At 36.8% G+C, this 12033-nt stretch overlaps 1 protein-coding gene across 1 annotated transcript in view; it reads left to right on the top strand.

Annotated features, from left to right (window-relative positions):
• The window catches only part of CLIC4 (chloride intracellular channel 4), a 95559-nt gene that overhangs the window by 77471 nt on the left and 6055 nt on the right, over positions 1–12033 (top strand). The window contains exon 4 of the mRNA XM_034958399.3: positions 3582–3688. Within this exon, the coding sequence (XP_034814290.1) occupies positions 3582–3688 (107 nt within the window). The remainder of the gene's footprint in view (positions 1–3581; positions 3689–12033) is intronic.

Raw genomic sequence — 12033 nt, 5'->3', positions numbered from 1 at the left:
CGAGATAAATTTGGAGGGGCATGCTATAAAATGTTATTAAACCTTTTTTAAAAATGAGACATACACGCCGGGTGTGGTAGCTCACGCCTGTAATCCCAGCACTTTGGGAGGCCAAGGCGGGTGGATCATGAGGTCAGCAGTTTGAGACCAGCCTGACCAACATGGTGAAACCCTGTTTCTAATAAAAATACAAAAAATTAGCTGGGCGTGGTGACGGGCGCCTGTAATCCCAGCGACTTGGGAGGCTGAGGCAGGAAAATCGCTTGAAACCGGAAGGCAGAGGTTGCAGTGAGCGGAGATTGCGCCACTGTACTCTAGCCTGGACAATAAGAGCAAAACTCTGTCTCAAAAAAAAAAAAAAAAAGAGACATACAAAAAAGGAATTTACAAGGCTAATCAGCCTTCATTTTTATATTTACACCAGAAAGGAGAAAATGCCTGAGATCTTTCCTAAAAGCATGGAAACATTCTTAGCTAGTCTAAAATGTTAAGAGTCTGTGATGTAAGCAGAATTAAGGACTTATCTGAAAGTCTAAATACCCTGGGTGCTCATGTCTATTCTGTCATTGACACTTAACCTTTTATTATTTGTCTCCCTTTTGCTAAGTGTTAAAATGAGTTCTCACAATAACTGAAAACCATTGCTTGATCAAGCTATTTGCTAAAGCCAATAATAATGCATAAATTACAATGTAATGTTTGGGGAAGATGCAAAAAAGTTGATTTTGAACCTACTGGTTTAGAATTTGATTTATCTTTTAGAGATAATCTAATCTGTAATAGAAACAAACAAACAAACAAAAACACTAGACCTGGGGACAGGAGATTTCAGTTTTAGTTTGTCAATACTTTTTTTTTTTTGAGACGCAGTCTCGCTCTGTCACCCGGGCTGAGTGCAGTGGCATGATCTCTGCTCACTGCAACCTCTGCTTCCTGGTCTCAAGCAATTCTCCTGCCTCAGACTCCTGAGAAGCTGGGATTACAGGCACCCGCTACCATGCCTGGCTGATTTTTGTATTTTTAGTGGAGACAGAGTTTTGCCATGTTGGCCAGGCTAGTCTCGAACTCCTGACCTCAATCGATCCGCCCACCTTGGCATCCCAAAGTGCTGGGATTACAGGCATGAGCCACTGTGCTTGGTCTCGTTTGTCAATACTTTTAATTAGCTGAGTGATTTGGGGGCCAAGTGTGTAAGCTTTCTGGAACATAATTTCCTTTTAGGTAAAATGAGAGATCTGAGGTGAACATTCTCTTATAGCTATACTATTCTGTGCATTAAATTAATAGTACAGGCTGGGTGCAGTGGCTCAGGCCTGTAATCCCAGCACTTTGGGAGGCTGAGGCAGGAGGATCACTTGAGCCCAGGAGTTCAACACTAGCCTGGGCAACATGGGGAAACCTCGTCTCTACAAAAAATACAAAAAGCTAGCCAAGTGTGGTGGCACATGCCTGTAGTCCCAGCTACTCAGGAGGCTGAGGTGGGAGGATCGCTTGAGCCCAGGAGGTTGAGGCTGCAGTGAGCAAGATCCTGCCACTACACTCCACCCTGGGTGACAGAGGGAGACCCTGTCACACACACACACACACACACACACACACACACACACACACAAAAGTACAAAATTAGTAATTCATCTCAGAGGGACAACAGGGCATATTACAAGAATTACACTGTATATATGAATGATGAATATATAAATGATCTGTAATTCAAGCCTGCCTTCCCGAAAATTATTTTAAGAACTATGAGGCTTACTTCATTAGTACAATTAGGTACAGCTAAATAGTGGTTGGGGAAAAGGAGAATTTGGGAAACTTGGCTATAGGAAGACATAGATGTATTGAAAAGGCACTATGTTCACTGCGCTATTTTTTGTTTGAAATGAGTCAATGATGGTCCTGTATCACAAGCAGTACAAACATTTAAACCGGAGGCTTGTTTGTATAGTCAAGGAAAATCCAGGGATGGTGGATCTGTGATTAACTGTTTCAGCCCAGGCAGAAACAAAGAAAATGGAGAGGGTAAAGGGTCCTATAGTTGGTGATGTGTGGTTAATGTGTGGCTAGATAGATATAGATATCTAAATTCAGGTGAAACTCACTGTAATTTTTACAGAAAAACTCTTTATGTAAATAATTGTGTTTATAAGATAAATCTTTAAGCTTAAAAAATGAGAGCTATCTAGAGACTAGGTACACTTATTAAAAAAGATGTCTTGAGCATGTAGGTGTTCAATAGATATTTTATATTTTCCTTACCAATATAGTACTCTGCCCAATATTTAGAAGATATATCTCTTCCTGAATTCAAAATAGTAAACAGAAGATACATGAATATAAAAGCTGAAACACAACTTGCAACTGAACTGAATTTTGAAAACTACTTCCCCTTCGTTTTTAAAGAAAGCTGGCAAGACAATGTCTTCAAATAAATGAGCTGAAATAATTAGTACACTGTAAGGTTTTTTCTAAAGTCTTATTGCTCCCAAGTCCATTTTCTAGTGACGTTTTGCAGGACCTTCAAGCTGATTAATCTTCCCTAAAATGGGGCTAAGAATCTGAATTCTTCTAGCCCTGACTCCTGGGGCTGACATGAGTCCTCCTAAAGGGAAGATGAATAATTGAGCTTTTTCATATATTTTCCAGTTTGAAGAAGAAATATACACAGAGTATGTGTGTTTTAAATCTAAACATGTGAAATATACATTTTTGTGTGTGTTTTAGAAAGCTGGTGTATTACGTCTGTTCTAAAAGTAGAAAAATTTGACAACACAATAGAACACTTGTCAGTGTGCTTTCTGACATCTCATTTTGTTGTTGTTCGGTGCTACCCTCATAAATATTCTAGGGAATGTGTAATATAAGGGAGGTTTTGGGAAATCCCAGGTGTAGGTTTCAAGCGATTGATCCGCCTCCTTCTGTTTTTGTCCTTAACCTGCTATGGGTGATCATGATGCTTGACCAGCCTAGGCGCTTTTCCTGCCGTTGGGGTTCTCTGGCTGGTTTAGTGCAGGACATACTAAGGATCTGGTTGGCACTGCTGTTTGAGAAGGCGCGTGAGCTGTGCTGTCTGGTGACTACTGAGCACTTGAAATGTGACTAGTGCAACTGAGGAAGTGAATTTTTAATTTTGTTTGTGATTAATTTAAATTCATATTCAAATAGGTACATGGCACTAGTGGCTACTGTACTGGACAATGAAGATAGAGAACATTTCCATCATCACAGAAAGTTCTCTTGGACAGCACTGCTCTAGCAATCTCATTCCAAGACTCCCATTGGCCTGGCAGAAATCTCTGAACAAGTCAACTGTTTCCCCAGCATTCTAATTTATCAGATGGAGGTGGAGTGCACATGCCCTGTGGTTGCCAAGAATATTAATATGTGAACAAAAACACAGTGCAGAGCTTTGTCTCGTAAGAAAAAACAGTTTTTAAAAATACCATAGAAAACAAATGATGGTATTTCTTATAATAATAACTATTAAAAGACGTCTAGTAACTGCTAGCATGGTGGTTTGCGAGAACTTATGCTAATTCATCTTTGAAGGATCTATAATCCATATCACTTTTTCTATTTAGGTACTTAAAGCTTTCACCAAAACACCCAGAATCAAATACTGCTGGAATGGACATCTTTGCCAAATTCTCTGCATATATCAAGAATTCAAGGCCAGAGGCTAATGAAGGTAAAAAACAAAAACTTGAATTAACATTGCAACAAAAAACCCCAAACAACAACAGGCTGTTATTATGACAGTGATTATAAATGAATACTTTAGAGTCCAGCCATTCCCATAAGTAATAAAAACTGTCTTTCAGAGTTGGTCAGAAATTGGACAATAAAGTGGAATAAGTCCCTATGTTGCTATTTTTCCATGTTTCTAGCTAGTAGCACAGTATATAGTAAGTGTGTGATAAAATGCTTCTTGAATGAAGTTTATTTCATCTTATTTTGAGAAGTTACTGTGAAGGGAGCTAGGCAAAGAATTAATGGTGCATCAGAAACAGTGGATTGTGTGGTTGTGGTGGTTTAGCATAGATTGGTTGAGCTTAATTTAAACTGTAACTAAATGTTTATTGTTGAGTGCCTGCCGCCTAGAGTCAGTCTGAGGTTTTTTTTTTTTTTGCTTTGTTTTGTTTTTGTTGTTGTTGTTTTTGCTAATTACCCTTGAGCAATGTTTGGAGTTGCTGTAAGAGGGTAATTAGACATACTATCCTTCCAAATTTCTCTGCATCTTCAAGCTGGAATTTCATTTTCAAGTCATGTTTTCGCGGTAAGAATTGTTTAGGTAGTACAGATGCAATTTTCTTTTATTTATTAAAGGACACTATTTTTATTATTTTATTCACCAAATGAATGTATAGTGTAGGGAGGTCTCTTTGGAAGAGGTTCCATTCAGTGAACCTTGTCTTAACTACAGCATTTAGTAATTTCCTTTTCTCTTCGGGATGTTAAGCAGAGTTCTCTCTGGGGAAAACTGTGTAGCACACATTAGTGTTTATTTGAAAGTAACCCAATAACCAAAAATGCTAGCTTCTAAAAATATTTATCATAGTTCCAGATAAGTTTCCTAGCTTGAGTGGGATTCTTTTGAGAAGAAGTTTATGTCAGCAAATGAACAAGAATACCAAAGGTGAAAATATCAGTGCTGGTTAAACAAGAATGAATATCTTTTTAAAAAGTGAAATACTTGCTAATTTCCTTGTTATTTCAGTACTATTATTATAAAATGCTGCAATTTTAAAATTTAGTATTGGATTCCAATGTCTTTTGCTCTTGATTTTTGGAATAATACTTAACTACATGAACTGTTTTTCTACAGTGAAGGGAAAAAAGGGAAAAATGTTAGTGCTCAGGTCTGGCTTGTATCTGTTAATAATGTATTCCAGTAGCTGCCATGGTTTGGAAGCAATTTTCTTTAGTAATTGGCTTTTTTTTTTTCCTGACTAATGTTTCTGTCTAAGCAATTTATACATTAAGCAACTGGTTATGTTGGAGCCCCTCCTTTCCACAGACAGTGTCTTTTCTGTTCTGCACTTCATGCGAGCTAACTGTTCTTTTCATAAAACTACCCTTTTATACTTAGATGCCCCTGCTGCATACTTCTTTGAACAATCTTAGTTACAGTTATGTTTTTATTTTTCCGTGTGGTTTTTTGGGAGTTGGAGGGTGGTTAAATTTCTTCTGACACTTAGTGGGGAGGAGAAAGGAATAAAATGTGTTTGCTTCCCCTTTGAGGGATGAGGATGGGGCGGGGTGGGGGTGGGGCGGGAATAAAAAGGTTAGAAAGTGACTCATTTAAGTATAACTTTGTATTCTATTTTTTCCCTATCAATTTGTTACTATCTTAAGTAGCCACCTACTCTTCCTGTCCTCAGAATGCTGTAACCAATAAGAACAAACAACATAATTATAATACATGGTACATAATCTAGAAGGCTTTATATTAAATTACCTACTGGTAAATAAAAGTTCCAGTTGCCAAGCAACTTCTCTCCACAGGGACCTGTTGAGGCCATGAGACTTTAGAAAACAATATTTCAAATCACTTTGGAGCTTAATGGGCCCTCCTTATGTATGTTTGCCGCAGGCCTCAGATCCATTTAGTGCAATCAAATGCCTTTAGTAATCCTAGGAAATTAGTGATTCTCCTTTTTATTTCCCCCAACCCCCACCCAGATGCTGACAATTTACACAGAGATGAATTTGTCGTTTTACATGGTAAATCAGAGTAGACAAGTCTGATTAGTTTTACCACCTATTAAATATTTTCAAAATCCAATATGTTTGGACAATTTTAAGACCTTTTAGGACTTAATTCTAAGTAAGGGATTCGATGCCTGAATGCTACAGTTTTGGGATAATGAAACTGAAATAGAAGGGCTAGTGGTTAGGTTGGGGTACGAAGTAAACAAGTAAAATGTGAAGAATAAAGGGAGAGACACTGATGATAGATAGATAACACATATATAATTCTTTTGATAACACGTTCAAGTTGATTGGGAGTAAAAATTTATGTAACCATTTAGGCAGTCAAAGAGAAGCTCATGGGTAATTTCTTTTGTGGGGATGTATTAAGTATGACCTGTCCCCAGATCTCCTACTTTTTTTAAGTTCTGTGATGGCATTAATTTATGTAATTTGCTAAGATCCCAACTGTGACTAGTCATTGATATTTATAATACTCAGTCATTGATATTTATAATACTCATAAAAGAGATGTGAACTTAGCCTTGTTGAATGTACTCTGAGGCATATTTCATGATGTCCAAATTCCTATTTTTAGATGGAGGCAAGGAATCTAGAGGTTCTGATTAGTTCCTTTTTATTCAGGATCCTCTCCTTTCTCCTCTCCCCACTACTCCTGCCTTTCTCTCTGGAAAAGTGTTGGAAGTCAGAGGATGGTTGTGCATTATTGTAGCAGTAAGCCTGCATTGTATATTGAATTATCTTTAAATATCCATTACCTCTTTCTATTTTCCACTGATGTGTAACTTAGCCTTAAAACTTGTTTGTATAAGGTTACCCTTTATTAAGACTGCGGTAGGTAGCTTGAAAATATGGTTTTATCCACGTCAGTGCTTACAATTTTTAGTCTTTGTTTTAGTCATTGTAAATTATCTTGTTTTTCAATAACAGAAATGCTCTTATTACATTTAATGTTTTCTGCCTTGAATTTTACTCATTCAAATCATACAAATAACAGAGAATACATGATTGTTGAAAAAGTTAAAATAGTATAGAAATAAATTTAATAAAACTTAATTGCCCCTCTTTAATCACATTACATGACCTCTTCAACAATTTAGTGTTCTTCTTTTTTCTATGTAATTTTGCAAACATTTCTGTAAGTACGTATTATGTACATACATTATGCAGTTATACTTTTCACTTATATGGTAGAAATGCTTCTATATCAAAATATAGATCTACCTCAATTTTTAGAAATTCTGCTTTGTATTTTATAATATGGATTTTCATTTAACCATTTCCATGTTGATAGACATCTAGATTGTCTCAAGTTTTTTTTTTCTTCACTATAATAAACAGTGCTGCTGGTGAATGTCCTTGAGCTAGATTCCAAATAGTTCAAAAAGTTTGTGCATTTTAAATTTTGCTCTATTTTGCTAAATTGTTCTCCAAAAGTCTATACCAGTTTATATTCCCACAAACATGAAAGTGTTCATTACCCTACACTTCAGACCCTGGTGTGTGTTTATCTTTGTAATTTTGCTGTGTTCTCTTAGACAAGAAAGGGTGTTTTGACTTTCATAATTACTTTTAAACTGATATTGTTGCTCTGTTGCACTTAAAAATTTTTTGAGAGCTTTATGAAATAGCTTCTTAGGGATACCAGCATTACTACATCGGGGTATTGGAGAATAATAGTGCTACTTATTAGCTATAAGACAGGGAGCTACTTTGTGATGGCTTGCTACTGCCTTCTAGTGGTTAATTTAGACATTTTCTTTATATTTACATACTCCTTTGTGATGATTAGTCTTGAAAACTGTATTGTGTTTATTGAATGGTGCTGTTTAGTACTTTTTGATATCTCTTTTTGTGTTTGTTTTATTGGCCATACCTTATGTTAATACATATAATTGTATCAAACTAATTCATCATTCTTTGTTTTCATTAATATACCCTTGTTATGACATTCTTAACTATGAAAAATTACTAACACCGTAGTCAGGTATAGCAATTCGACTTCATCAGAAGTGCTTTGCTAAGTCCAAAATTATAGAAAAAACAGTCATTGTAATGTTATGCTAGACTCTTAATTTTCTTTTGAAAAAAATTTATTTAAATGAGACAAGGTCTCACCACATTGCCCAGGCTGGTCTTGACCTCCTGGACTCAAGCAATCCACCCAGCTTGGCCTCCCAAAGTGCTGAGATTACAGGCGTGAACCACTGTGTCTTGCACTGACGAATACTATGTTATAAACCTTGTAAATTTAGGATATTTGATTTTTATATATATAATTCAGGAAAAACATTAATTTAGAGCAGGTCCAAGGTTAAACATTTGCTCAAAAACTTGTCAAAACACTCAAATAGCATTTGAGACAATAATTCAATGTTTGAATTCAGGCAACATTATCTTCCCCACAGACTGATTCCATTCATTGTAATCTGATCAAAGAACAAGTCCTTGTACTCTAATATGTTCTTGTTCTGCATTCACTACTTTTATTTTTTTGGTTTTTTGTTTGTTTTGTTTAAGAGTCTTGCTCTGTCACCCAGGCTGGAGTGCAGTGGCACGATCTCGGCTCACTGCAACCTCCACCTCCCGGGTTCAAGTGATTCTCCTACCTCAGCCTCCTGAGTAGCTGGGACTACAGGCGTGCACCACCATGCCTGGCTAAGTTTTGTATTTTTAGTAGATACGAGGTCTCATCATGTTGGCCAGGCTGGTCTTGAACTGCTGACCTCAGGTGATCTACCTGCCTTGGCTTCCCAAAGTACTGAGATGACAGGTGTGAAGCACCATGCCCGGCCATGCATTCACTGCCTTTAATAAGAAGCATATTAACTCTTGTTTTACAACCTTGAGATTCTGCTCTCTCCTTTTCTCTTTTTTCCTCTTAAATATACCCATAGAAAGTGTTTCATCGTTTCCTGGAATTCTTACTGACCTAGCTGTTTCTCACACTGTATTCTCCTGTTAATTTATAAACTTTACATTTCAGCTAACTATATGCATTATTGCTGGCCTGAATATAATTAATAAAAATTTATGTTTATTGTTTTATGTTTTTGATTTTTTTATTTTTAAGTGGCTTGTTTCTCTTGTCACTTCTGTAGTTGAGCTCTGCTAATGTCTCAACTTTATTTTACTGGGTTCCAGTGCCCTCTGCTGGTTATGTTTCATCTAAGAAATAAGCTAACTTGATCATTGGCTATGGCTAGCGTGATCCTTTAATAATAAAATGGGTAGATCTTTGACCTTGCCACTTATCACTTAGGTAGGTAACACATTCTAATTTGTTTGATATTTTCCTAAGTAAAAAATATTACCGGGTCAGGTGCGGTGGCTCACGCCTGTAATCCCAGCACTTGGGGAGGCCAAGGCAGGTGGATCGCTTGAAGCCAGGAGTTCGAGACCAGCCTGACCAACATGGCATAACCCCATCTCTACTAAAAATAGAAAAATCAGCCAGGCGTGGTTGCTCACGCCTATAATCCCAGCTACTCGGGAGGCTGAGGCAGGAGAGTCACTTGAAACTGGGAGGCGGAGGTTGCAGCTAGCTGAGATTGCACCACTGCACTCCAGCCTGGGCGACAGAGTGTGAGACTCTGTCTATAAATAAATAAATAAATTAATTAATTTTAAAAATGTAGAATTAAATACGTAACAATAATAGCATATAGGACAGAAAGGAAGTTAATGGGGTTCTAAGGTCTTTGCATTATCCTGGAAGTGGCAACAGTTATAATTAAACTTTAATGAGTCAAGGAAACAAAGACTAGAAAAGGACGTATATTAAGCTAATAGAGGTGGAAATAGAGGAATAATTTTTAAAAATGTAATCCATAGGAAGGTAGGAGAGAAGAAAAGAACACAGAACAGGTGGACAAATAAGAAGTATATAGCAGATTTGAACCAGAGTTTTTAGTAATGACATTGAATATACATTATTTAAATATTCCAAATAAAAAAACAAAGTTTACCAACTGGATTAAAAACAATGTTGCTTATGTACAAGACTGTATCTATCTGTCTATCTATCTATGAAACACACACATACATACATGAAATGTGGATCCAGGAGAGCTAAAAATGAAATAGTATAAATACTAACCTAAAGAAAGTTGACAAAGCCACACTGACATTGGATGAAGTAGACTTTAAGGAAAGAAGCATTATGAGATAATGAAGCGTGTTCCAGACTGATTTAAAAAGGTTAATCTACCAGGAAGATAAAATAATTCTAAACTTATCTTACCAAATAACTAACCTGAAAATATAAGCCAAACTGACAGAACTAAAAGAGACAGATCAATCCACAGTCATAGTGGGGGATCTTAACTTACCCCTTAGTAACTGTTAGAATCAACCGCAAAAGGAAAAAAATGAGAAGATAAAATTGAACAATACAGTGAACAAATTTAATCTCATATATGTATATACATATCTCACTGTACTTCAGAATATACTTTTGTTTTTCAAATGCACATGGAACAAAATTGATGGTAAAGCTGGGCCATAAAACAAAGCTAAAAATTTTTCCAAAAAAATTGAAAACGTGGAATGTTTCTCAATCAAAGAAAATATGATAGATATCAATAAGAAAAGTACAGCTAGAACTGGGCACAGTGGCTCATGCCTGTAATCCCAGCACTTTGGGAGGCTGAGGTGGGCAGATCACTTGAGCTCAGTAGTTCAAGACCAACTTTGGCAACATAGCTAAACCCTCTGTCTACAAAAAATACAAAAATTTGACAGGTGCAGTGGCATGTGCCTATAGTCCCAGCTACTCAGGAGGCTGAGGTGGGAGGATCGCATGAGCCCAGGAGTTCGAGGTTGCAGTGAGCCGAGATCGTGCCATTGCACCCCAGCCTGGGTGATAGGAGTGAAACCTTGTCTCAAAAATGAAAAAAACAAAAGCTACAGCTAGAAAGTTTCTACATGTTTGAAAATTAATTAGTATATTTCTAAATAATCCACAGATTGAAAAAGAATAAAGTGATGAAAATACAGAATGTCTACATTTGTGAGATATGGCTAAAACTGTGCTTAGAGGGAATTTTATAGTTCCAAAAGCCTATATTAGAAAAGAAGAGAGCTAAATATTGGTGAAGTAAAAGTTTAGAAATACTAAAGAGCAGAATATAAGGAAGTAGAAAACAAACATGACATTGAACAAGGAAGCTAAAAGCTGGTTCTTTGCAAAGTCTAACAAATAAAAAAAATTGATAAATCCTTGAAAAGAAAAATCAAGAAAAGTGAGAGAAGACAGCAAAAACCAATATTAGAAATAAAAAGGAGGATTGCTACAGATCTTACATTAAAATGATTTTTGGAGGATATTATGAAAAAATTTATGCTTATAATTTTGAAACTATTGGAGAAATTTACAGAAAGTACAGTGTAACAAAATTGACACAAGGAGGAATTAAAAATGTGAATATTCTTATATCATTTCAATTTCTTATAATTAAAAAGAAAACTCCAGATCCAGATGGCTTCACTGTTGAACTCTTCCAAGCATTTGAGGAAGAAGTAAGGTCATACTTTGATATACCTTTCCAGGGAACAGAAAAGAGGGAATGCTTTCTAACTTGCTTTTTGAGGGCAGGGAGCCTTGATACCAGAACCATACAAGAACATCAAAAGAAAGGACAATTTCAAGCCAATCTTTCTTTAATATAGATACAAAAGTCTGAAATAAAATATACCAAATCCAGCAACATAACAAAAGGTAGTACAACCAAGTTGGGTTTCTCAGGAATGGAAGATTGTTTAAAAATTCAGAAATCTGGCCGGCTGCAGTGACTCACGCCTACAATCCCAGCACTTTGGGAGGACCAGGCAGGCGGATCACTTGAGGTCAGGAGTTCGAGATTAGCCTGGCTAACATGGTGAAACCCGGTCTTCTCCGCAGACTATTCCTCCTACCTGTCCTTTAAATGATGTTCCTTAGGGCTTTCTCTAGGCCCTCTGCTTCTCCTTTACTCCATGGTTTCAGTGTTCATTTATGTTCTCATAACTTCTAAACACGTTGCTCCAGCTCAGTTTGTGACACTTGAAACCATATTTGTCTGTCTATTGGACATCTCTACTCACATGTCTTACAGGCACCTCAAACTCAGCATGAACTCATCTCCGTAGCCCCTAAATCGGTTTCTCCTTGGGAAGGTAAATGGCTCAGTAAATGACACCAGCATTCACCCTGGGAGTCTTTAGTTTGTTGACCAGCTTCTCTATACTACCCTCTGTCCCCAAGATCTAAACTCTCTGAGGATAGGAATGTATTAGGTTTTATTCAACAGTGAATTTAACAATCCTTAGAATAAGACTTGG

Source organism: Pan paniscus, chromosome 1 (assembly GCF_029289425.2).
Source record: "Pan paniscus chromosome 1, NHGRI_mPanPan1-v2.0_pri, whole genome shotgun sequence".
Lineage (NCBI taxonomy): Eukaryota > Metazoa > Chordata > Mammalia > Primates > Hominidae > Pan > Pan paniscus.
Note: the sequence above shows the minus strand (reverse complement) of the source record. Positions and strands in the feature narration are given on the sequence as shown.